Genomic DNA, 27,102 nt, shown 5'->3' on the forward strand with positions numbered 1-27,102 from the left:
CTGATTTCAGACGCATCACGTGTGTCTGTGGCGTCCTCCGGTATTCGCTGTTATTTTCATTATTTCAGGGCGTATCAACCGTATCTAGGTATGTTAATTGATGTATTGCAGGTGGAATATTTTGAAAAATGACTTGCTAGGGTAAGGATGCGCATACAAAGCGTAAACTGGTGGCAGCTTGCAGGCGAGTGCAGACAGTTATTTTACCTCATTCTTCGTTATATGGCGCTTTTGAAAATTGTTTATAAAGTGTAAAGCCACTGAGTGAAAATTTCCCAGTTAATTACATTTGTTTTTGTAGTGTTCGGGTAAATTTGAGGTCATAAGTAACAGCGTGGCGCAAGACGATGCTCAGCTGTCTGTTTTCCCGCGTTATTTTGTTGGTGGAGTCAGCTGACGTGAGAACAACACCACAAACTTCTTGGATATACTGTTATCAGGTGAGTGTATTGTTATTTAAGTTTGTATATAGTGTGATTGGCTATTGTGTAATGTATTTGATAAGAAATATTGAACAGTACTCTATCCTAGGTCATGTAAAAGTGATGTTTATGAACTTTGCAGAGTCTAGGCTGATTATGGTGTCATTAGAACCCGAAGATACCGTATAATTAGGTGAATTATTCGTTGATTATGTTTGTGTGTAGACTCAGTAGTTATTAAGTAGTGTGTTTGATTGAAAGTATATAATTTTATAGAATGGATGTACGCTGAAATGGATCATGTAAAGTGGCGTTTAGGAGAATTGTGATCTGATGCTCGTTCATGTTGGAGAGGGAAGCTTTGTGATGATATCAGTATTATCAGACAGATCCTCTACCAAGTTGTACAAAAGTGCCTCAACTAGTTCCCTGCCCCTCAGGTGGAAGGTGATTGCTAAAAGGCAGCCCACTGGATTAACACCTCTTGAGAACCTGAGGATGCAATTAGTACTAAGTTACTGTACAGTACTGCCAACTGCCTAAAGACATTTGTTATCGTGTAAGATTATTGTTAAGGTTTGCCTTTGGAATGGTTGGCCATTTCGGTAATTACAGAAAATCTGTCTATCTATCTGTCTGTTGCCAGATGCCATAATCTTGTAAGGGGTGGCCATTTGACTCGAGTTATTTGTTTTACAGGGAGGGGCACTAACCCTCCACCAACCCACTTGTTGACACGTAGGGAGCACGTATGGTTTGGTTATATGGTTACCACCCAGCGTTGTATATGGTTTCTTGGCTTACAGGAAACCATTTGGCTTGTCACTCAATGTAAAGCCACCTGTAAAGGAAAGAAAAGCAATAAGAAGTGACAGAAAATCACTGTCCTTATTTTTATGGAAATTATTAAGGCTACAGTGTACGGTAGGCTCCGTACGTGTCAACAAGTGGGTTGGTGGAGGGTTAGTGCCCCTCCCTATAAAACAAATAACTCAAAGTCAAACGGCCACCCCTTACGGGATTATGGCGTCTGGCAATAGATAGATAGACAGTGTAGGCTCAAATGTACAGAAATGACATTGATTAAGTGGATGTGCAATGCATCTTTAAGTGTGAGGCCGGGGGGAGCGGTTAGGTTTATGGCGGAAGAGTTGAGAGGTGGGATGGGACTGGAGCGTATTGATGATGTGATGAGGAGAGGTAGATTGAGATGGTTTGGGCAGGTGGAGAGGATGAGGGATGATAATTGGGTGCAGAAAGTGAGAAGTGTTAATGTTAGGGGTAGGGTTGCAAGAGGTAACTTAGACCAAAAAAGACCTGGGACAGGGTCATTGATTGTGACCTCAGGGATAAGGGACTGAATTTGGAAGCTGCCAGAGATCGAGCAGCATGGAGAGCCGCCATTAGGTGACCAAGGCCAACGCATGCAAGCCTGTTGGAGCCTTTAATAAATGAAATGAAACAGCCACCTCTTAAGGGATTATGGTGTCTGGTTGTAGAGATTATTTTTGGAGTTATTCAGATACCTTTTTTATGGAGCAAATACCAGGAATGTGTATCCGTTTCATATATTCTTTAATCATCCATAAAACAGTAGTCTTTAAAAAATCATAAATAAGGCCAAAAATAATCAAATTCATACAGAAACGGAAAGTTCAAAACCTGATCTGCCATAAGTAATATTCAGGCAAGCATAGCAAACCCCTAATATAACTTCATTAGACTGTCCTAAGCTTACCCAACCAAGGCAGTGTTCTTTATAATAACTTTATTGATATAATGCATTTAGTACAATCTAATGAAAATCCCTAACCCTTCTTATCTTAGTTGATGGTCAGGTGTAGTCAGATTGGAGAGTTAACTGGACTGAGTAATCATTTAGGCTCATTCCTGGCAGATAGTTAAGGACTGTCAGGTTTCTTGCTACCATATTTTAAGTTACTATTCAAGTTTTGAGTGGTCCAGTTCTATCAGGTGAAAACAGATTACCTACAGTATAACCTAGTGTACTGGTATGTGATTTAAAATAAGGCTTGAAATTTAGTTGAGCTCCCATTAGCTGGTGTTTGAAAATTTTAGGGCACCAGTGAAGTTTCATAATTGTGTTTTCTAGCTTCACCGGGTATTCTTTTCCTGTACTCTGTTGTGTATTGTAGCTTATTTTTCTTATACTCTGTTGTGTATTGTAGCTTATTTTTCTTATATTCTGTTGTGTATTGTAGCTTATTTTTCTTATATTCTGTTGTGTATTGTAGCTTATTTTTCTTATACTCTGTTGTGTATTGTAGCTTATTTTTCTTATACTCTGTTGTGTATTGGAGCTTATATCTTTTCTTAAATTCTGTTGTGTATTGTAGCTTATTTCTTTTCTTATATTCTGTTGTGTATTGTAGCTTATTTTTCTTATACTCTGTTGTGTATTGTAGCTTATTTTTCTTATATTCTGTTGTGTATTGTAGCTTATTTTTCTTATACTCTGTTGTGTATTGTAGCTTATTTTTCTTATACTCTGTTGTGTATTGTAGCTTATTTTTCTTATACTCTTGTGTATTGTAGCTTATTTTTCCTATACTCTGTTGTGTATTGTAGCTTATTTTTCTTATACTCTGTTGTGTATTGTAGCTTATTTTTCTTATATTCTGTTGTGTATTGTGGCTTATTTCTTATACTCCCAGTTCTGCAGAAATAACTAATATCGTACTGAAGGCACTGAGTTTACACGGTACTTGTTTACATGTGATGACCTAGCGGGAGTACAGTATTAAGTTCATTCAGCACCAGAACCCATCCTTCCTCCCATGAGGTTGAAATAATTTAGGTTAGATTATGTTAGTTAGGTTAAATTTGCTAGTTAGGTTGGTTTAGGGTAAGTTAGCAGTGACAGCTCTTGGGGAAGGATTGACATGAAAACCCCACACGGAAGGTTGCCATTTTGCCTCAGTTTTGTGTAAAGTTGATGAGACTGTATACTTCTATCTATCTATCTATCTATCTATTGCCAGACGCCTCAATCCCGTTTGGGGTGGCCACAAACAAATCGCCTCCAAGTCGCCCTGTCCCCCGCCATTTCACTGCCCTGCTCCCAACTCACACCCCCCTTCTCTCATATACCTCTCCACCCCATCCCTCCATCTCATCCTCGGCCTCCCCCTCCCTCTTCCCCCCTCCACCTCACTCACATACACTCTCTTCGTCAGTCTTTCACCCTCCATCCTCTCCAAATAATGCTTTTTCTGCAATATTTCAAGCCTGTTCCAAGATATTCACCAAGTTTTTTGTTATTTTGAACAATTGATATACTTTGAAATGGGTAAAGTTAAGTCTGTCTATCTGTCTATTGCCAGACGCCCTAATCCAGCAATTGGCAGCCACAAACAAATCGCCTCTGTGTCACCTTGTCCCCTGCCATTTCGCTGTCCACCCCCCCATCTCACACCCCTCTCCCTCATAGGCCTACTGTATATCTCTGCACTCCATCCCTCTATCTCATCCTTGGCCTCCCCCTCCCTCTCCCCTCCTCTACCTCACTCACATACACCCTCGTCATTAGTCTCTTGCACTTCATCCTTTTTACATGGCCAAACCACCTCAGTGTATTTCTCCTAATAAATTCTTTCACATCCACCTCCACAGCACAATGGTGCTTCACTTCCTCATTTATCAGTCTGTCTCTCCACTTAGGCTAACTCCACGTGCTCCTCTCAAATAACACATTTCCACTGCTCTCACTCATGACTGTCTTGCGTCCTTCCAACAAGGTCCAAGCTTTGCTTCCATGCATTGGAGTTGGTATCACAGTACTATCATGCAGCGACTTTTTTACTTCTGTGCACACTTCCCTGTTTATTATCACTGCTTTCAGAGAACCAGCAACCTTTCTTCCTTGCTGTACCCTTGCCAGCACTTCATCCTCTAAATTTCCATCCTTACTCATCAAACTACCCAAGTACTTAAATGCACTCACATTTTCCATTTCTGTACCATCCAACCTCATTATGCATTCAGTGGCTTCATTGCTTTCAAAGACCATAACTTTACTCATCCCTACATTCACCTTTAGATTCCGTTTCTTACACTCTCCTAAAGTCATCAGTCAGGCCATGCAGATCCCATTCGTCAACATTTAATACAGTGCTATGGATTATATCAATAGCATAGAATAACCGCTGAGAACATTGAAACAAGCCTGACTGATTACTGGCTTGTGCTGGTAGAAAGATACTGTACTTGGGAATGTTCTTGGCATGAAGGAAATGAGGACAATATGAAGGTTTTCCTGACCATATCAGTGGAGTATGGAAATATGGAGGTTAGAGGGTGATATCAATAATATATCTATCTATCTATCAGTCTAACTATCTATCTATCTGTCTATCTATCTATATAACCAAAAGTTCAATTTCTATATGTACCACGACCAAAATAAGTTCAATTTCTGTATAGTCAGATGCCTTAATCCCGGTGGGGGGGGTGGCCACGAACACATCTCCCTATATTGTCCTGACCTTTACCAGTGGGCTGCCCCCCCCTGCATCCCACTCCACTCATTCATATACCACGTCATCCCATCCCACCACCACATTCTTGATCTTCCTCTCTCCCTGCACTCCTTGCATTGTTTTAGTCAGCCTCACTCCAGTTGTGTGTGTGTGTGTGTGTGTGTGTGTGTCTCTCTCTCTCTCTCCCTCCCTCCCTCCCTCCCTTCCTCCCTCCCTCCCTCCCCCCCCAAAATGTTGACAAAAATACCACTTACCATACTAGACCCAAAGAGCAATTTTGTTCTTGTCATTGAGCTTTTTGGTGTTTTTGGCAACAAATGAGCAAGACTGAAGTGCAGCCGAACGGCCTTAATTCATCAGAGCCTTTGTGTGATGCAGCCTTAATTCATCAGAGCCTTTGTGTGATGCAGAAAGTTGGAAGCCTCTCGTGATGGTAGCTGTGTGGAAACTCGTATGAAACCCTCTCCTTTCACAGTTAGAGTCTGTCATAGCAGCTCATGTGACCACTTTAATGCATTTTTTAGTTCTTTGGGTGCGAAGAGGAAAATTGGGACCATCATAGGCACCGAGATATTAATCAAACCCTCATCACTGACCCTAATGTTTTAACCTTATCTTCCATGAACTATTAACCCTCTCCTTCAGTAATAATCCTGCCCTGTGCATATGACCAAGTACAGTAATATCTTCACAACACTAAAACTCAACAAGGTGCAGGCCAGCTCTAGCAGTACAGTACTTACATTCGCTAGGGCACTGGCTTGCACAAAATAAATGACTGCTTCAGTAACAGAATAAACTGGTGTAACTCTTCATTCCAGACATACATGAACTTCAAACACACCTTCACATCATCCTCTTTAGTTACTCATCATAGAGAGAGATCCTTTAATTACTAGACTTTGGCCATGTGGAGAGAATGGAGAGTGAGAGACTGATGAGGAGAGTGTATGTGAGTGAGGTGAAGGAGGGGAGAGGGAGGCCAAGGATGAGATGGAGGGATGGAGTGGAGAGGTATATGAGAGAGGGGTGTGTGAGCTGGGAGCATGGCAGTGAAATGACGGGGCACAGGGCGACATGGAGGCACTTTGTTTGTGGCCACCCCTTACAGGATTAAGGCATCTGGCAATAGACAGACAGATAGAGAGGATAAACACATGATTTTTTCTCAACACAAGCAGCATATTGAAGGGCATCTTATAACCTTGATGTCTTGAAAACACTCACAGGCACCACCTTTGGACAACAGGAGAAATATCCAAAGAAAGTTGACCTGAAGAACCATAAATTATATTATTGCAAGCTTGGTCCCACCTTAACGGCTGCACATATGGCTTCTGAGAGTTTTAGGATTTATGATTATTCTGACGTAGGCCATTGCTGTGTTTAACCTGTTATTCTGTGCCAGCAGCCAGGTATCTTTCATGTTGATTATTCATGTTAATAAATGCAATAATCTTTTCCATTGGCAGGAAATTGATTTTTTAATTTCGTTTATTGTATTTTTTGATGCTTGTAAAATTGTAGTTAGCATCACTGCCTAGACAATGCTTTCAGTGTTACCGTAATGTTATCTTGGAAAAATTCTAAAACATCGTTGCTGTATTTTGGAATTTTATGATTGTGTGGATTAAATGTGAGAAGCACAAACTAATAATGTTTGTTCCTACAGCATTGTGGGAGTGAGCCATGAGTGATACTCTGGTGCATGCTGAGCTGTTAGCGGCATGCTCAGCGCTGGGGTACAGCGATGGTGTCAAGTATCATCGTGAAGCTGATTGCCTGGAAACTACCAAGGATCTGGTGCGGTACTTACGGCGAGATGATGACACTCATGAAGTACGCCTGGGACTGGGGGACACTCGAGTTTTACGAACGGATCTCTTGCCATTGGTGCGTGACTACAGCGATGATAAGGAACAGTTTGATGTCACCATCCGTTTATTGGTGAACCTCACCAACCCCGTCCTCCTGCTCTTCCGTGAGGAGTTACCCGAGGAGAAGGTGACACGGCAGATGTACCTCCGTCTGATAACACAACAACAGAACTATAAGGAGGCATTTGTGGAGGAGAAAGTGTGGGGAGTGCTGGTGGGCCGACTGGGAGAGTTGCTGCAGTTGGACTGGGAACACCGGCAGGAGGAGGACCGCCTACTGGTGGAACGAATCCTCATCTTGATCCGCAATGTATTGGCAGTGCCTGCAAGCCCTGAGGATGAGAAGAGAACAGATGATGATGCTTCAGTGCATGACCAAGTATTATGGGCCCTTCACTTGGCTGGGCTTGAAGACTTGCTACTTTATGTTGCCTCTTCACATGCTGAGCAGGATCTTTGTATGCATGTATTGGAGATAATTTCCCTGATGTTGCGAGAGCAGGATCCAGCCCAGCTGGCAGGTGCAGGCCTTCATCGTTCTGAGCAAGAGAAGGAAAAAGATGAGAAGGAACTGATGGCAGTGCGGCAGCGCGAGGCCATCCAACGGCAGCAGCAGCGCAGTAAGCAGTACAGTGCTAGGCATTCAAGGTTTGGTGGCACTTACTATGTCCAGAACATGAAAAGCATCAGTGACCGTGACCTCATTTCACACCAGCCTCTCACAGACATCACAGTAATTAATTTTGACCGGTTAAAGAAGCCCAAGAAACACCCCAAACACCGGGTACCCATGAGAGATTCCACCATCACCAGGAGATCTACCCTGGCCATCAGGCTCTTCCTGCAGGAATTTTGTGTTGAGTTCCTGAATGGCGCTTACAACAGCATCATGTACATTGTGAAGGACAACCTCCGCCAGGCACGTGCCCAGGAGCATGATGAATCCTACTATCTCTGGGCCATCAGGTTCTTTATGGAGTTCAACCGACACCACCAGTTTAAGATTGAGCTGGTAAGTGAAACTCTGAGTGTGGAAACATTCCATTACATCCAGACCCAGCTGGAGACCTATTATGAACACATGGCTGTAGACAAGAAGAAGATCCCATTATGGTCCCGCAGGATGCACAAAGCCGTGCGAGCCTATCAGGAACTCCTGTTCACCTTGGCTGCAATGGATAAGTGTCAGGTTGAGGGAGTGCGTGAGAGCTCAAAGGTGCTCAAGAGTAAGGTGTTTTATGTGGTAGAATATAGAGAGATGGTTCTTGTCTTGCTTCAGAATTATGATCCCCTTAAGATGCCCCTCACATACCTTAAGGATGTTGTGGAAACAGCTCATATATTCCTCAAACTGCTGGAGGGATTTTGCAGTAAGAATAACCATATTGTGGTTCAGCAAAAGGCCAAAAAGAAATCCAAGAAAAAAGCAAAGACCGTGGGTGGACAAACTGAAGAACTGACAGAGGACAAGCTGCAGGACATGTGGGATGACATGGCAGGAGAACTGTCAGCTGTAGTGCAGGGAGAAGCTGGGGATCTACCTGCCACAATCCCATTTGATGCATTGTCTGAGGAACCCGAGGAGGAGCAGAAAGAAGCAGCCATGCGTAAGATCAATTTGCTGCTTCGTAAGAGGGAGCTGCTGGAGGCGGTGTCGCTGCTACGGTCAGCAAGGGATGTGTGGCCAGAGGGAGATGTGTTTGGTGCAGCTAACATGGATTACTCTGATGAATTCCTGGCCTTGAGGGAGATATTTATGGCCAACCTAAACCCTCCCAGCCAGACCCAAAACTCGTATGTTGAGGAAGAGGAAGATGAGGACGAAGAGGAGGAGCAAGCAATGCAGTTCTCCGAGCAAGAGTTCAGTTTCCAATCATTTGTGCGGAGATTTGCCAACAGCAAGGTAATGGAAGGGTACTGTCGGCTTCTACAAGACTACCGAACCAACTCGGCTCACACCAACCACTGTATCCTCAAGCTTTTCCACCGTATTGCTTGGGATTGCAAATTGTCGGCAATATTCTTCCAGGCTTCCCTCTTTAACACCTTTCAAAGGGCCTTAGACGACACAAGAAGTGCTCCCAGTGACGGTGTTCGTGAGATTGGTCGGTTTGCTAAGTATATTCTACGTCAGTTCTTTAAGGTAGCCGAGACCAACCCAAAGGTGTTTATGGAGATTTTATTCTGGAAAACCAACCAAGAAGCCCTGGAAATTGAGTGTGGTTATGAGGCACCGGCATCTAAGAAAAAAACAAAAAATGTTTGGCTGGAAGAGGAGGAGGATGAGTTACGACGTCTGTATGAAGAGATGAGCGCCGTGCCGGAGGAAGAACGCGGGGAACAGGACGTTGTTGATCTGGTGATGAAAAACCTCATCAACCAGACGCGTGCTCGCCGTGTTGTCATAAAGAAGTTAAAGGAGCTGGGACTGATTAATAACCTGAAGGAACTCAAGCGCAAGCCGGTCAATTGCCGCGCCCCCAGGCAGTGGACGGAGGAAGAGGAAGCAGAGCTCAGAATGTTGTTTGAGGAAAATCGTGATGCAATGGACATCGTTGGGCGCATCATGGACAACATGGCACTGCGTCGACCGAAGCATAGAGTGGTGGAGAAGATACTGGAGCTTGGACTTGTGACTGACAAGAAAGAACTGCGAAAGAAACGGCCCAAGAAGGTCAGTGCTGTTGTTAATACCAAATCCATGGGAGAACGATTCCTTGAAGCCAACCAGGGTGATGATGATGTTGATACCAGCGATAGTGATAGTGAAAGAAGTGAAGCTGATGTGGAATCTGATAGGGAAGAAGGTGATAGTGGTGGACCTTCTCAGAGACAAAGAGCCAATCCTACAATTAAGAAATCAGCTGAGTCTGCTGTGTACACCCCTCCAGTTGTAACACCGGCCCTGATATCTGAGGCCATGACAGAGGTGTTAGGAGCAGGGATGAGTGAAGCGGTAGAATGGCTAGCTGGGGTTATAAAAGATGTTGCAGATGACAGAGAGGAAGATGGAGATTTTGAGCCTGTTCCTGTCCTAGCCATTGCCCAAGCATGTATTGATGCAATGGATGACCCGAAATTTCACAAGCTGCTGCGTCTGGTGGGTCTGCAGCCACCACAGACGCACCAAGAAATGTTTTGGCGTATCCCTTCCTACCTCAGTGTTCCTGCATTGAGAAAGAGGGCCTCTTATCTCACCCAGGGGCTTAATGGAGATCCAGTACTGCCTGAGAAGCAAGATGAACCTTTGGAACCCATTATAGATTCACAAGAGACAGAAACAGTGACAGAGAAACCAAAAAAGAGAGCGAAGAAAACAAAACCAGATCCCAAAGTGCCCAAGAAAAACTCTAAAGCTCCTGGTAATTTGTTGGGTGATGGGGACTCAGATGATGACATGCCACTCCTTCCTTCATCTTCCAGTCAAAAGCGAAGCCTGACTGATGATGACGATGATGGCAGTGTGGGCAAGCAGAAGAAACAGTCTAAAAAGAAGAAAAGGCAGCTGGTGATGGATGATGATTCAGATGATGAAAGCCAGACTCAACCCAGAGAGAGGCAGAATGCAGCACATCACTTGGACACAGAGCTAAATGGTTTGGACAAGCAGGAAACACAGTCCAAAAAGAAAAAGAGGCGGCTGGTGGTTGAAGATGATTCCGGTGACGAACAGACTCATGCCGTGGAGAGCCAGAATCTAATACTTCACCTGGACACTGAACAGACAGAAAGGCTTACTGAAGAGATACCAAGTGCTAAGGCAGAAACACAGAGGGGAAGGAAGGTGCTTGACTCAGACTCAGAAAACGATGATGTACCGCTGGTTGCGGGAAGGCAGAGAACGAGGACTGTGATCGAGAGTGACGATGAATAATTGCTGTTTCTTCTTATACTGATCAGAGGATTTGTCTGGCCAGTTAGGTGACAGAGAGAATAGGGTCACTTATAGAATGATTGTGACAAACTGTTAGTGGTTCTTAAAATGTAGAGATTATTTGTCGGACATGTTAGGAGAGAGAACTAGGGCAGTTTTAGAGTGATGATAAATGACTGCATGTTACTCTTGTAGTGCCTGGATGGTTTGTGTGATATGTTGAAGACAGAATGAGGGCAGTTAGAGAGAGAGTATGAGTAACTGGTGCTTAGGATATACGGTATGATATTTCTGGGATTATGGTGTTCGCCATGACTGAAAGGTAAGGTAAGATAGGGAGAAAGGAGGGAAGTTAGGCAGTGAACTATTTTAAATGTTGGATACAATAGAGCCTCATTTAATTTTTCATGACTGGAGTTGTAACTTTGCCAAAATAATGCATTCGCCAATTTATCAGATGTCCATAATGCTCCTGTGAGTCAGCATAATTACTAAATATGCAAGTAATGCCAAAGTCTTAAATTCACTTACCTTGCACTACATTTTGTGTAAGTGGTTCTAGTGTTAATTTAAACCAGAATATGGAAGCATTAGGAGAAACACATTGAGGTGGTTTGGCCATGTGGAGAGGATAGACAATGAGAGACTGACAAGGAGAGTGTATGTGAGTGATGTCAGGAGAGTGTGTGTGTGAGTGAGGTGGAGGGGGGTGGGAGAGGGAGGGGAAAGCCAAGGATGAGATGGAGGGATGGAGTGGAGAGGTATATGAGAGTGAGGGGTGTGAGCTGGGAACAGGGCAGTGACGTGGAAGGGGACAGGGCGACATGGAGGCGATTTGTTTGTGGCCACTCCTTACGGGATTAAGGCGTCTGGCAGTACATAGATGGATAGACAGTTACAGTGTACAGCTGTCATTTACCTGAAGGCAGTATTGTTTTATAAGGATGTTTATTAGCTTCCTCATCACCTAAGGCAGCGTAATGTCATTTGTTTTTCTTGAGGATGCACAACCATCTTTTATTTATTTATCAGTCAATTCACAATAAAGTGTATTCTTATTTTACTCTTCCAGAAAGGCATTTTTTTTCTTTTTCTTTCTTTCTTTCTTTCTTTTAATCTCAGCTGTATTCACTGCACTTCTTTTTAAACCAGCTGTATTTCCAGGGCTCTGTCAGTTTTAGTATTGGAACATTAAGTCAATTTAAGCTGATGCTGAGAATTTTTATATTTTTTATGGTAAAATATTGACATATTTAACTCTGAAACACCAGATGTTGATTTGATAAGATTATACTTTGCCCTCTTAAACCAGACTGAAAGAATGTGAGACTGAATAAGTATTAATTTGAGTTTAGCTGCCTGAAGCCTGGAGAATTTGTGCAATGATGGCTGAAATACAGAAATGTTAATACTGTACTTAACTCAGTGAAAATGTACAGGAGAGTATAATTTAATCTCATTTGTGTAATTTTTACCATCACATGTACAATACATACTTTATTTTAGACAATGTAGTTTATTTATTCCAAATTTGTTTAGTTTCCCTTTGGATTTTCTGAACCCTGCTTATGTTGATATAAAGGTACAGTACTATCTTATCACTCTGTATCTGTCAGTAGCCCGATGCCCTCACCCCATAAGGCAGTGGTTTCCAAACTTCCAGTCATAATGACCCCCTAACTTCCAAATATTCTGGTAGCTCCCCTTCCCCCCTTTTAATGACACTGTTTGCAAGATCAAGGTAACCAGCAAGGAAGAGAGCATTTTATATAATTATTTTATCACGTGCACTGGTGTAAAATTTTGATGATTTTCTTTTAATATGGCTTTCAGTTTGATATTTTTTAGCATATCCCAGTTTCCTATGTTTTCTGTGTGTGTATATTTTCATAAAATAATACAGGTGTGTGTGCAAAAAAAGGTGAAAACACTTCAATTTTTGGTGTCATTCATTTGGAGAAAAAATAACCGCAGAACATGGTGATGGCAGATATTGCTGTTTCTCAGTCGGCAGAACATGACACATCTGAACTGGAAGTATTTTTTGCTTTTGTGATATGACCACACATTTGAATGCTGTGCAGAATCCTTCAAGATTTGTGTTGTTGTGTTGTCATTGTGGATTTATTTACAAAATGCAAAAATTGCAAGTATGTTATGTATGTGGGTGCTTGTACCCAGGTAAGGGTGAATGGAGATTTGAGTGATAAGTTTTCCGTGCTTGTTGGTGTGCATCAGGGGTCAGTCTTGGGTCCCTTGTTGTTTATCATGGTACTTGAAGCCCTCTCACGTGGCTTCAGAAATGGACTCCCATGGGAGGTGTTGTATGCTGATGATTTGGTGTTGATTGCAGAGAATGAAAGGGAGGCGGAGGAAAGATTTAGGAAGTGGAGGCACTTGAAGTCAGTATTATTTTGCAGCCTACCTCTAATACCACTACATCTATGTACCCACTCATCACAAACACTGCACATGGAATTACTTCCAACACCCTTGTGGCAAACTGCACACGACCACACTCCTCTACCTTAACAATATATGAGAGAGCTTCATGCACCACGACAAACAATAAGGGGCCCAAGATTGAACACGGATGCATCCCAACATTCACATAAAACTCATCACTCAGATCTCCATACACTCTCACCTGGGTGTGAGCACCCACATACATGGCCATAACCACCTTAACCAGCCGCTCCTCAATCCCAAGTTTTCTCATTGCCCACTTCACCACCTCTCTAGGGACTCTGTCAAAGGCCTTCTCCAAATCAGCAAAAACAAAGTACAGTTCCCTTTTCTTTCCTATACATTTTTCATGAAGTTGTCGAACAATGAACATGGCATCAGTAGCCCCTTGCCTGGCATAAACCCAAACTGCATCTCCTCAGTACTGTATTCACTTTTTTCCTTATCATACCTTCTAGGCTTCTCTCCATTATCTGCATTATCTGGTCCAAAAGTTCCAAACACAAAACTGTTTGGAGGAGAGAAAATTAAACTATAACAAGGTGTCATCAAACAGTACTGAATGAGCAAATGGCCTTCACACCTTTACTACAAGGAATGTTTTGTTACAGATCAGATTCATCATTCATTCATTGCCAGACGCCATGTATCCCAAACGGGGTGGCCAAGGGCTTAGAGTTAATTGTTTTACAGGGAGGAGCACTAATCCTCCACCAACCCCACTTGACACGTAGGGAGAACGTTATGCCAACAGCATCTGGTGTTCCTAGGCAGTCACCCATCCAAGTACTAACCAGACCCAACGTTGCTTAACTTCGCTGATCGGACGGGAAGCGGTGTACTCAACGTGGCATACAGTACAATAATGTGGTGGTGTTTTCACAACAAAATGGTAGTCCCTGTAGCTCCAGATTTGTCTGAAATGTGAACCCAGAGGACTGCAGGCTGGAATTGTCATTTTTTGCCAGTGCACCTTCTCCTTTTGGGGGAAGTCAGGCAGAGAAAAGCAATTCACTTACATTGGTGCCACCACATCACGACAACAAAATAAACACAAGGAAAGTGGCTTAGTACTGAAGGGGTTATTGGTAATAGTTTCTGATTGTGGTTAAGGGTCTCACCACAGCTGAATGACATGGGCAGTGCAACTGTATTAAGAATATTATAAAATGCATCATCCTACTGCAAAAGTTAGCCACATCAGTCTGATGGTATGAGAGACAGACAAGGAGAGTGTATATGTGTGATGTGGAGGAGGATAAAGGTGAGGGGGAGACTTAGAAGGAGCTGGAGGGATGGGGTGGAGAGGTATAAAAGAGAGGGGAGTGTGAGCTGGAGAGAAGGCGACCAGATGTCAGAAGACAGGGTGACATGTAGGCAATTTTGTTGTGGCCATTCCTTACAGGATTAAGGTGTCTGGTGATAAATAGCTATCACCAGACATTCAGCTTTGGAGAGACTTTTCAAACTAGAAGAATTAGATGAAGCCTTTCACTAACCCTTTCACAGCTAGAGATCTGACTTTAGCTGAATAATTTGTTTGATGATAGCAAGAACAAGATTTTTAAATTTGTCATCACATTGAAGGGGTTAAAGATAGAGTATGCAGTCAGCCATAAAAGAATGTCTCAGTTCTTTAAACCCATTGATGGTGATTGAATGTGGCCCCTTCATGTGGTGGCACTGATATAACAATGGCGGAGCTGCCTGGTTGTACAAGTACCTTCTTGTAACTCACTCCCCTTCCCCCAAAAGAAGAAGAATAGACTGCAGAGAGGCAGCATCAGACTGTGATTCAGTGTGTTTATGTCCAGATGAACCTGTGGCTGCAATAACAGTAACAACAGTTACAACAACAACAACAGCAGAAATAACGACAACAAGCCCTCTAACGATAGCATAAATTGTAATTAAATTATTATTGTTTCCCTCAGATGACTTTATCCATCATAGGAGTGGCTGCCATTATCTAAGTGTTAACCCTTCACTCCGATGATGTGTTTTCCATTAAAGTCAAGTCTCACTGCCTTCACTTGATTTCCTTCAGCATAGGAGAGACTTTGAAAATGGAGGAGGTAGATACAGCCTTCATTAACCCCTTCACTGGTAGATATATTTTCAAAGCTGAGGCTAGAGTTCTGAGAGGCAGACCCAAAAAAAAAAAAAAGACGAGATGGGATCATACAGTGTGATCTCTGGGATAAGGGCCTGATAGGCTGCTAGAGATAGAGCAGTGTGGAGAACTGATATTAGGTTACCAAGGTTGGTGCATGCAAGCATATTGGAGTTTTTATAAATGAATGAAGGATTAGTCCTGTTGCCTGCAACTGATAAAAATAAAAATTAAAAAAATCAGACTGAAGGTGGCACACTCAACTAACCTTCACATGACAACAAAAAGCTTAAATATGTTGTTGTGACTGCCAACACAAGATTTTATGTAGCATATTACCGGTCTGTCTGAGGGATATTATTCATTGCAGATATGTAGATGATTGTGCCTGTGAGGTGGAGTCAGGTTTCCAGGGACTTGAATGGAGAGTGAATGAGTGTGTGGACTATTTCACTGGGCATGTTGATCACTTTAGTTCTTCCTCTGTCGTGTTTTTTCCTGGCTTTTTTTTGGGGGGTGGGGATGGGCAGGGACCATACCAACCCATATTTTGATGGGAAAAAGAAGCCAGGATGATGATGATGATGGTAATAAGAGTAGGCTTTCATTGTCAAATAGAAAGTAGGGACTTCTTGTATGTTCTAATAAGTCCTCATTTAAGTAACCTTTGTATGTTCTTTGGTGTTAAATCATTTGTATATTATTTACTGTACATACATAATTTTTGGTGGTAGGTGGTGGCGACCATCATCCACTCACTTGATGTAGTGCTGCCTACTTCTTCCTTATCCTTTATCATTCTTTTTCTGTGCCCACGCTCCTCTCTTCCTATTTCTCCCATCTTTCCTCTCACTTCTTATTGCTCTGCTTTCCTTTACAGGTGGCTTTACACTGAGTGACAAGCCAAATGGTTTCCTGTAAGCCAAGAAACCATTTACAACGCTGGGTGGTAACCATATAACCAACCCATACGTGCTCCCTACGTGTCAACAAGTGGGTTGGTGGAGGGTTAGTGCCCTTCCCCATAAAACCAATAACTCAAAGTCAAATGGCCACCCCTTACGGGATTATGGCGTCTGGCAATAGATAGATAGATAGATAGACATACATAATTTTCCTAGTAATATACCAATGTTACCTATAACCCTGCTTTCCTGTTTTCCCCATAATTATCGTGTCAGTTGTATGGAGGAGTTGTATTTTTATATTAATCTCAGACTTATGATTAATATTGCATATTTAATACAGTGAGATTGATTTGTGGCAACAAGCTTGATAGCAAGTCACATAATCATCACTTTTAAGGGGGACACTGAGCCACAACTGAGAGTCAGAGTTCAATCTGAGACTCTTAAAATGCTACATATTATATTACAGTACAGTACATGTATACATCTTTGAGTTCTTTTTTCTCAACAGCTTCCAGTAACTGTTGGGAAGTATTTAGTTGATTCTGATGCTTGCTTTAGCTTCCAGTCTTTGCAAAGCATCAGGTCTATGCCATGGCCACCCCCAGTATGTGGTTTCCTTGCCATAAGAGCAAGCATGGCATCAGTTTTATATATGTTACTAAGTTTGTTTTCTTCACAGTTCCTTTTTTTCCTGTACAGGTGTGACAAAGAATGGACCAGGATTTGAAGGGATGGTTTACTGAACGATCACCCATGTGGCCCGGCCAGGCGTTCTCCCTCAAGGTTGACAAGGTTCTCCTCGACACGCGTTCCAAGTTTCAGCACATCCAGATCTTTCAGAGGTTAGAAAATACATTATAATTCATCATGACCCTGATTCCCTCCAAGCCCCCTCCTCCCCTCACCAAAAAAAAAGGGGGGGGGGGCTGAGTTAAGATCCAGAAACCAGGAAAGAAAGCACGTACAGTATTGGGAGAGTGATGATGGCAGTGATGATGATGAGGACGATGATGATGATGATGATGACATCCCACTTAAAGATGGGGTGTGGCAGGATCCAGAGGCAAGGAAAGAGTAAGCAGGCTACGAAGTGTGAGAAGTATCATCATCATTATAATCGTCGTCGTCATTACCATCACCCACTTTTCCTCGTAATAATGGGTGAGGTAGGGTTCAGAAATAATGAAAGAAAGAGTGCAAAATGGGAAAAATAGCAGCATATCCTTGTAAATGGATCACATAGTCATTCACACGTCAGTCAAGCCTTGCAATCCTGGTTTCATTTCAGAGGCCAATCCGTCAGCACTTTTATTTATGTATTTTTTTTTATTAATATTTTTTAGATAGATTCACTTCACATACAGCTGCTGGATAAAGTCAGGCTATTGACTATGAAGTTGAAGAAAAAAAAAATGAAGAGATGCCAGACCCTTGCCATACATTCCTCAGTATGCCATGCACACTGAACCTGATCCCCAGTCAGTTTTCCTACAGATTAGTAAGAGTCAATCCCATTTAACCACCTTTGAGGCTTAGGGGCCTTCAGTTAGGCTGCTGTTGTGCAGTACATGTAAGGATAAATGGCCATCTTTTTCCCACCAGTGGCATATAATCAAAAAGCCTCCAGACACATGTTCGGGATCAAAACTATGCAGGGTTACTCTGTCTGGGGCCTTCTAACCTGTAGAGGAGGCAGCGTATAAAAACATTAACAACCTGTGCCATATCACCCTGCCCTTTTGTCACTTTTCAACTTCCCGCATCATTTACCAGCAGCCAGGACTCGTATCCAGCCAGACTGGGATATTTGACCAAGTGTCTTACTGGCTCCTTGGTTAGAGTGCCCCAGCCTGTCATAGGTTCAATCCCTGAGATATCTATCTATCTATTGCCAGACGCCTTAATCCCGTAAGGGGCGGCCACAAACTAAGCACCTCCATGTCACCCTGTCCCCCGCCACTTCATTACCCTGCTCTCAGCTCACACCCCCCTCTCGCATATTTCTCTCCACTCCATCCCTCCATCTCATCCTTGGCCTCCCCCTCCACCTCACTCACATACACACTCCTCGTCAGTCTCTCACTCTCCATCCTCTCCACATGGCCAGACCACCTCAGTGTGTTTCTCCTAACGCTTCCTGTCACATCCACATACCTGAGATATAATCAGATATATTTCTATCATATTATGCCACCAAAGGGAGTAGGCAGGTCAGTTACCCTTAAATGTACTAGGATATTGTAGTTTAGCTTCCTAATTCTGCACCTCCGAGAGGGTTAAGGTGGGATTGGCTGTTACCATGTTATCATTGCCATTTTATTGTGGGTTATCTCTCTCCCATCCCACCCCTTCTCCAGCTTATCACCCAGTCCTGTTATGATGATGATGATGATTAGTGTATTACACATGAGAGATATTTACAAGGCTATAGATGCAAGTGTCTCGTATATACTGTAAGAAATGTAATCGAACTGCCAGTCTCATATTTCCCCTTTTGTAGCGTAGGTCCCCAAGGCTAGGCCACTGCAGCCCAGAGCATTTAAGGGTTTGGAGATTACCCTGTATCCCAGGTAGTATTTTAAATGACAGAAAAACCTCCGGTCACCCAAGAGTCCAATCATCAGGGTAACAGACGTCTGTGGCATTTGAACATTGTTGTAAATGAGTTCATCAATGAATAGCCATTGCAGCCTTACAGTCATCATCTCTCTTTCTGTCTCTCCCTCCCTGCCCTCAGCTCTAACTATGGCAAGGTGCTGACATTGGATGGAGCCATCCAGTTCACAGAACGAGATGAAGCATCTTACCAGGAGATGATCACATTCCTGCCCCTTAACTCACACCCAGCACCGAAGAAGGTATGACTGTGTGTGTGTGTGTGTGTGTGTGTGTGTGTGTGTGTGTGTGTGTGTGTGTGTGTGTGTGTGTGCATACTAATGTTTTGGGGTGAGTGGTACTGTCACAGTGCATGAGTGCCAGTACCTGTGTGTGTGAATCAGTAGTGGACTAGTACTCTTCATTTGACCCCTCCAGCCTCAGGCCATATTTTAAGCTTTACCTGTCACCTGTTTCAGCATAATTAATACCTCACTAATTGACCGGTTAGTGACAGCAGTTTCTAACCCTCCAGTTCAAAAAATTTCCTCGCTTGACTACAGTTGTTTGGAAATAGCAAGTACAGTATAAAGTACGACAGATGTCTTGGGGTTGATGGGGTCAGAATTGTTTGTTTAGTGTTGTTCATTATTAAATTGCTGATGAAATAACTTTGACCTAAAGTTGTTTCCTATTTAGAGTAAAGTTGGTTTATTGTAGCACTTGTCACAGCTTAGCATTCCAGATGGAGAGATGATAATTTTAAGTCAAAGTAAAGTGAACATAGTATGGTATAGTGATTGATACATCCTTGCCTGTGTTTGAGATTTCAGGTGCTGGTGGTAGGAGGTGGTGATGGAGGGGTGGCACGGGAACTGGCCAAACATCCCTTGGTGGAGCAGGTGGTCCAGTGTGAGATTGATGAGAAGGTCAGTGCCGTGGATGTTTTGTTGTTGTTGTTGTAGTCCCAGGTTTGATTTGACCCCAGTGAACTGCAGGTCAGAGTCACTCTTCTGTCACACCATCCACCTTTTGGGGGATGGAAGGAACTGAGGAGCATTTGTATAAACACATAGTTGCACCATCTGGTTAAATTGATGCCACCACGTGAAGGCTTCCCTCTCCAGCCCCACGGATACTTTGACAGTTGAATACAGTATTTACTCTTTCCATATGACCATACCATCTAAGCACTTTCTTGTACCGTGTAATATGTAAATTGTTTGTAACTTAATCCTTTGTAAATACAGCAGAGAACTACTTATAATTGATGGTTATTTAGAGGAAAGGTGATAGGCTGGTGAATAGAGAGGAAGACATTGAATGTTTGAAGGATCTTAAGTACCGGTACCTCTGTGCAGTACAGTAACAGAAATCAGAGGTAAATATGCAAAGACTCTGGAGGCAGTATGGCACAGGCAAGGAAGGAAGGAGGCCGGTGCTACGAAGGCCTCGATGCTAAACAGAGGTCCAAGTGTGGAGGCTGCAGGAGAATTGCATGGTTTGTCAGTGGGTGTGAGAAGTGGGCATTGCATGGGTGTGAAAATTCAGGAGTAAAACGAGTGGGAATGGGACTGCTGAGGAATGTGTGCGCAGTGTGTGGAGTGGATAGGATAGGACACAGTTTGATTTGCAAATGATGTCAAGTAAGTTTGCTGACAGTGAGGTAAAAAAGAGAGAGCTTAGATGGTATGCAGTATACACATGGAGAGAATAGATGCAGATAGGATGGTGGAATGGGTATATCTGAGTTATTTTGAAGGTGAGAGGAAGCATAATTGGCCAAGAAGAAGGTGGCTGGATATGGTAAACAAGCTTGTAAGAAAGTGAGGTTTGATCTGGTTAGGAGACTGACAGAAGATGAAGTGACTGGTTGAATTATGTTTGATGGATCATATTCCAAGGGTTATGCACCACTTTTTGTACTTAACAATTGATGAATTGACCCAGGCAGGTGTATGTGAAGCACATCTGTGAATAATAATGCAGCTCTGAATACAAGTATGTGTAGATGATCAGGCCTGTGATTTGGAACCAGGATTCAGGGGACTTGAATGGTGTGTTAGATAGTGTCTGGCCCATTCATTTGGCAAACCATTGTTAGTTCTCCTTCTTTCATTCTTTGTCATTCCTTGTGTTATATATATCCTTCCTCACCCCATCCTTAGGTTAAAAAAAAAAAAAAAAAGAGTCATGATTATGATGATAATGATGACATTGTAAAATGGTCAGGATTATGATGATGCTGTTGGTAATGGTGATGATATTGCAGTCTAACAGTGAGTCCACTTTCAGGTGGTTGAAGCGTGCAAGGAACATGTTCCGTCACTAGGGCAGGGTTTCTCCAATCCCAAGCTGACCTTGTACACAGGTGACGGGGCTGAGTTTCTACAGACCACAGACCAGAAGTTTGACGTTATCATCACGGATGCCTCGGACCCGGTTGTTAACGAGGGCGAGGAGGGCACAAAGGATGGTAGGTGGAAGAGGCAAGCAGTCAACACTGAAAGACCTTGTTGTGTGTTGGCCCCCCCCCTTTTTGTTTTTTATTACATCTACGGTGTTTTACAGAGAAGCTCCCTGTAAAATTTTCATTCTTACAATCTCAAGAATCTTTTACTGAACTTGGGAAGAATTTCTGTTAGTGACCTGGTTAATGTGGGCCATGTCAGCCCCTTGTAATTACAAAACTCTCTACCAAGCTGAAAAAATGCCCCTGAAATGAGTAAGAATGAAATAAGACCTGCATCTTCTTAGTGAAGGAATTAACAGCAAAAGTAAGTAAATAGATACAAAGGCACTGTATAATTTGTGATGCAGTTTGTTCTCATTATAAGGTTATGTGTATTTGATATTTGCCATTAACCCCTCCAGTTTTTTTTTTTTTTTTTCAGCTTTGGAAAGACTTTTTGAACTGGAGAGGTTAAATACAGCCATTATTATATCCTTCAGTGTGAGAGGGTGAATATAACATGAACAGAAAATGGTGTAGATCATTGGACTGAAGGGATTAAGGCTGTGGCAATTTCCAGATGAATTGCCATTAAAATTCCATTACTACCTGTAAAGCTGATTTGCCAGTCTTCCTCAGTAATTGCTGAAAAATAGAAATTAAAAAAAAAAAGTAGGACAGTTTGGAATGCATCTCAAACATGTAAGGATTAGTGCCTGCATTTTACAATATTCTTTCCACTTTAACTTGGCTAAAATTGGCACATCACCATCTTGAATCCTGAGTTGTAACAGTAATACAAGAATATTATGTTAGTGATATAGAAATGCTGTGGAATGGATGTAGAACCCTAATATTATCTTTTTCTGCCACTGAAGTATGGGAAATAAGCTTCAGAAAGTCAAAAATCTGGCTAGTTAAGGTGGAAGAATTGTTATTTTTATTTTTAATGGGATGGAGGGATGGGGTGGAGAGGTATATGAGAGAGGGGGGTGTGAGTTGGGAGCAGGGCAGTGAAATGGCGGGGGACAGGGCGACTTGGAGGCGATTTGTTTGTGGCCACCCCAAACGGGATTGAGGCGTCTGGCAATAGATAGATAGATAGATAGATTTTTAATACTCTTGTGTCTTTCTTTCCTTCTTTCTTTTCTCGTCCTTCTGCCTATGGGTGACTCTACACTGTGTGACAAGCCAAGTGGTTTTCTGTACACCAGGAAACCATTTACTACGCTGGGTGGTAACCATATAATCAAGTTACGGCGCATGGTGGTTTAATGGGTAATTAAGGTACTCCAGTCAGATTGAGCCTGTGTAGGTTTATATCCAAGGGATGGTTGGGGTATATTGCTCACATAATGCAACTCAGGGATGAGTGGGGCTGGTCACTCTCATCTTAAATGTCAGGACCAACTTACCTAGCCCTGGCCCCTATGTTCCTCATGGGGCGACATAGGAATGGATGATGGATGGATTTATTTTATTTATTTATTTATTGGCCATGTGGAGAGGATGGAGGGTGAAAGACTGACGAAGAGAGTGTATGTGAGTGAGGTGGAGGGGGGAAGAGGGAGGGGGAGGCCGAGGATGAGATGGAGGGATGGGGTGGAGAGGTATATGAGAGAGGGGGGTGTGAGTTGGCAGCAGGGCAGTGAAATGGCAGGGGACAGGGCGACTTGGAGGCGATTTGTTTGTGGCCACCCCAAACGGGATTGAGGCGTCTGGCAATAGATAGATAGATAGATTTATTTATTTATTTTTTTTTCTAGGTCCAGCTGCTTCACTGTTCAACGAAGACTACTACACGCGGATGAAGGCGAAGCTGGCACCAGGGGGCATCCTTTGCTGCCAGGTTAGCCCAGACACTTTTAGATCGTTGTTTTGTGGTCCCAGGCTTATGTGGACGTTAAACTGATGGATAACCAGCTGAAGTTGCCCCTCTCCTGCAGTCCACCATGCATCCCCCTCTCCTGCAGTCCACCATGCATCCCCCTCTCCTGCAGACCACCATGCATCTTTTGGGTGATGGGAAGGGAGTTGAGGGATCGGAGTAGCCAGCCAGTTACATCAGTCCATCAATGGGAAGATGTTCCTCTGCAGCACCCTTCAGTTTGTGAAAAGTCTCTCTCTCTCTCTCTCTCTCTCTCTCTCTCTCTTTTTTTTTTTAATAATAGAACAGAGGAAGGCCATGTGGAGAGGATGGAGGGTGAAAGACTGACGAAGAGAGTGTATGTGAGTGAGGGGAGGGGGGAAGAGGGAGGGGGAGGCCGAGGATGAGATGGAGGGATGGGGTGGAGAGGTATATGAGAGAGGGGGGTGTGAGTTGGCAGCAGGGCAGTGAAATGGCAGGGGACAGGGCGACTTGGAGGCAGTTTGTTTGTGGCCACCCCAAACGGGATTGAGGCATCTGGCAATAGATAGATAGATAGATAGGAAGGAAAAACAAATGAATAAACAAAATAACCCATACACCAGATTACTGGCATCCTCCATTCATAAATTACCTGTAACAGTTGGACTTGAACAGCTGTAGGTTGAAGTTTGGGGGGGAACAACTCTGGGGAAGTAGTTTATTTCATGCTAGTGCCAGACAGTTTTATTCAGCTTGGGACCTTCCATCCTCAGGGAAGTAGGGGGAAAAAATAAGTTCCCAGTAACCCTTTTAAGTTGTGAAAAATCTTTAGTATTATCACCCTTGCTTTTACCAGATGACTTTATTCAGCTTAGGAGTGGGTTCTCATTGTCAGTCTATCTATTGCCAGACGCCTTAATCCTGTAAGGGGTGGCCACAAACAAATCGCCTCCATGTCACCCTATCCCATGCCATTTCACTGCCCTGCTCCCAGCTCACACCCCCCTCTCTCATATACCCCTCCACTCCATCCCTCCATCTCATCCTTTCATTGTCTAGGAGTGAAACTGTGACAGGCTGCATTAGGTTATACCGTAGACCTTCAATTTGACGGACCTCAGTAGACTGGATATCAGATTAAACGGACACTGCGATGGCCACTGGATTTCCGTCAGCTATAATGAACAGTGTCCACCAATTGGGGCGCAATGGGAGACAATACATGCATTTCCTACCCATTTTTACTCCAGCCTGGCCTGAAATTGCCCTCTTCCCATCGTGTGGAGAGGATGGAGAGTGAGAGACTGATGAGGAGAGTGTATGTGAGTGAGGTGGAGGTGGGGGAGACGGTGGGGAAGGCCAAGGATGAGATGGAGGGATGGGGTGGAGAGGTATATGAGAGAGGGGAGTGTGAGCTGGGAGCAGGGCAGTGAAATGGTGGGGGACAGGGCGACATGGAGGCGATTTGTTTGTGGCCACCCCTTACAGGATTAAGGCGTCTGGCAATAGATAGGTAGACAGGAAAGCCATTATAGCGAGGGTCTACTGTATCACTTGGTTTCATGCATTATTCCCTTTCAATTTTTTCTTATTACAGTATTTTTTAGTGTCTGTTCCCTGAGACCCATCACATGTCACCACTTTGACACTGATACCCATTGTCTATATTGAATACATACTAGGGCTGTCTTATTCAGGATTGGTGTGGTGGTATTAGCGCTGGGGGTGTATGTCCTGTCAGTGAGCTTTAATAATGCAGTCCAAGGATGAGATGGAAGGATGGAGTGGAGAGGTATATGAGAGAGGCGAGTGTGAGTTGGGAGCAGGGCAGTGAAATGGCAGGGGGTGGGGTGACGTGGAGGCGAATTGTTTGTGGCCACCCAGAATGGAATTAAGGCGTTTGGCAAGAGAGAGATAGTCCACATTTTACATTTTCACACAAAAAGCATATAATTTCTTGTCCATTCCTTATCAAGAGAGAAAATAACACCCTGAATTTCCTCCAGCTGCTTGTGACTCTTACTGTTGAGCCAGCTTCTTCAGTTATTTTACTAAATGAACATGGACTACTTCACACATCAAATCAGGTAAAAAAACTGCCATCATGTTTTATCATAAGGAATCCCCATGTTGAGGCTGTCTGTAGTACAACTGAGGTTTCCCATGGACTGCAAGCCAAATGTAGTGCAGCCAGAATCAGCTAATTGCTCTCCAACAGTTGCTGCAAACAGTTGGGAAAAAAAATAAATCTCTGATGTGTAATAGAATTTGTAACAGTATATGAGTCAGTGCATGGACTCTTGACTGTTTACCTGTTGCTGAATATCCTGTCAAATAGTATTACAGTATTCTATCTATCTGTTTCTTGCCAGACACCTTAATCCCATAAGGGGTGGTCACAGACAAATTGCATCCATGTCGCCCTGTCCCCCGCCATGTCATTGCCATGCTCCCAGCTCACACCCCCCTCTCTCGTATACCTCTCCACTCCATCCCTCCATTAACGTGGCTAATTATCAAACTTGTAGCCTCATTTCACCCTCATGGTAGTGCCTCCCAGGATTGATGTTAGCTACCCATCTATTACCTGATGACTTTTTCCACTTTTCTTCTTCATCAGGGTGAGAGCATATGGCTGCATGCGGACCTGATCATACGCCTGGTGGCAAACTGTCGGAGGACGTTCCCTGTTGTGGATTATGCCTACACCTGTACACCCACATACCCTTCAGGACAGATTGGCTTCATATTATGCAGCACTAATCCGGTCAGTATCCTTAGACTGAGAGAGAGTGAGACAGAGAGACAGGCAGGCAGACAGATAGATAGATTGATTTTTTACCTTGCTTTTAGTTCTCCTTCAGCCATGTTTTTCTCCTTCCACCAATCCAGTCAGTCAGCTGTGCAGAGGGAGATTTTTTGTGTGTACCTTAGTTTTAAAATTAATTCTCCCTGTGTCATGTTTCGATCTTTCCTTGCCTTCTGGACCCTGCCTCACTCCATCCTGAAGTGGGAAAAGGATGTCAGGATAATACTTTTTTTTTTTGTAAGTACCAGTCAAACCTATATTTTTATAACATTATCTACCTGTTCTAAATGCCATGAGAACAACAGGCTTTAGTTTTGTAAAAGACCTGTAGAAATATGATAGTCTTTATAGTCAGAGAAAGATTGAATTTAGCATCAGCGGTATATGGTACCTAAGAAGGAAAGGATTTGCATGTGATTATCTTCCCCCTCCCTCCTCAGCTATGGCCTAGAAAATACAGTATAATGTTTCTTTACTACACTGTCTTTCCTTGGAGTCACCCTTAGAGCTATAATTTGTATATATCCGTCTTATGAAACCACTTAGGCATTCGAAGTAGTGATGAGAGAAATCTTGCGGACTTTGCTTTACAAGATACACTCTGAATTCCATACCGTTCCCCTCATGTTCATTCACTTATGCAAATGCTAGTACTTATGTAATTCAGTAACCTAGTCACTTCTTGCTTCATGTCCACAGAACACCAATTTCCGAGAACCAGTAACAGTGTGGGATGAAAGCGAGGTGGAGCGTCTGGGCCTGAAATACTACAACGCCGCCATTCACCGCGCTGCGTTTGTACTTCCGACTTTCATGAGCACCCGGTTAAAGAATGCCAAGTAAAAGGTATAATGGATAGGTGTAGCCCCATCACCTTGAGGTCTCCATTAATCTTTTCGTTATGGTTGTGTCTTTTTATATTTTTATCCACTACCAGCCAGTGTTTTAAAGCTAAAGGGAGTCCTAGAGTAGTGAAGGAATTAATGAGGGCTGTATCTAATTACTCCCTTTTTAAATCTCTCTCCCATGGCATGAGTAAATTAATAAGAAATCAATACAGTAGTAGTGGTGGTGGTACTAGTAGTAGTAGTCATAGTAATAGTAGTAGTAGTGGTTGTAGTAGTAGTTGCAATCCTAGAATCATCTGAATGTGAACCCAGTGGACTGCAGGTTGAAGCTGCCCCTCTCATGCAGCGCACCATCTCCTTTTTAGAGGTGAGGGAGCTAAGGGAGTA

The 27,102-nt window shown here is 43.2% G+C and overlaps 2 protein-coding genes and 1 pseudogene across 2 annotated transcripts; 2 read left to right on the forward strand and 1 right to left on the reverse strand.

Moving 5' to 3' along the window:
• On the forward strand, nucleotides 1-26,710 carry SpdS (Spermidine Synthase). Its single transcript, XM_080285032.1, has 8 exons — nucleotides 1-88; nucleotides 16,862-17,004; nucleotides 18,900-19,020; nucleotides 19,591-19,686; nucleotides 21,053-21,233; nucleotides 22,976-23,058; nucleotides 25,679-25,825; nucleotides 26,567-26,710. Exons 2-8 carry the CDS (start codon nucleotides 16,874-16,876, stop codon nucleotides 26,708-26,710), a joined length of 903 nt encoding a protein of 300 aa, XP_080141158.1. The 5' UTR covers nucleotides 1-88; nucleotides 16,862-16,873.
• On the forward strand, nucleotides 339-10,672 carry timeout (circadian regulator timeout). The gene is made up of 2 exons (XM_080285133.1): nucleotides 339-440; nucleotides 6,594-10,672. The coding sequence occupies exon 2, from the start codon at nucleotides 6,611-6,613 to the stop codon at nucleotides 10,670-10,672; it is 4,062 nt and encodes a 1,353-aa protein (XP_080141259.1). The 5' UTR covers nucleotides 339-440; nucleotides 6,594-6,610.
• Nucleotides 13,884-14,001, reverse strand: LOC145416147 (5S ribosomal RNA; annotated as a pseudogene).
• Nucleotides 26,711-27,102: the final 392 nt, after the last annotated feature.

Source organism: Coenobita brevimanus, chromosome 104, assembly GCF_032717465.1.
Source record: "Coenobita brevimanus isolate Jiangsu-jjx chromosome 104, ASM3271746v2, whole genome shotgun sequence".
In the NCBI taxonomy this organism is placed as follows: domain Eukaryota; kingdom Metazoa; phylum Arthropoda; class Malacostraca; order Decapoda; family Coenobitidae; genus Coenobita; species Coenobita brevimanus.

Bases quoted from the DNA above. Each gene is read 5' to 3' on its own strand.
- timeout (XM_080285133.1), top strand. From the start codon at position 6,611: ATGAGTGATACTCTGGTGCATGCTGAGCTGTTAGCGGCATGCTCAGCG.
- SpdS (XM_080285032.1), top strand. From the start codon at position 16,874: ATGGACCAGGATTTGAAGGGATGGTTTACTGAACGATCACCCATGTGG. The intron at 19,687-21,052 runs GTCAGTGCCGTG...GTCCACTTTCAG, and splicing joins AGTGTGAGATTGATGAGAAG to GTGGTTGAAGCGTGCAAGGA. The intron at 23,059-25,678 runs GTTAGCCCAGAC...CTTCTTCATCAG, and splicing joins GGGGCATCCTTTGCTGCCAG to GGTGAGAGCATATGGCTGCA.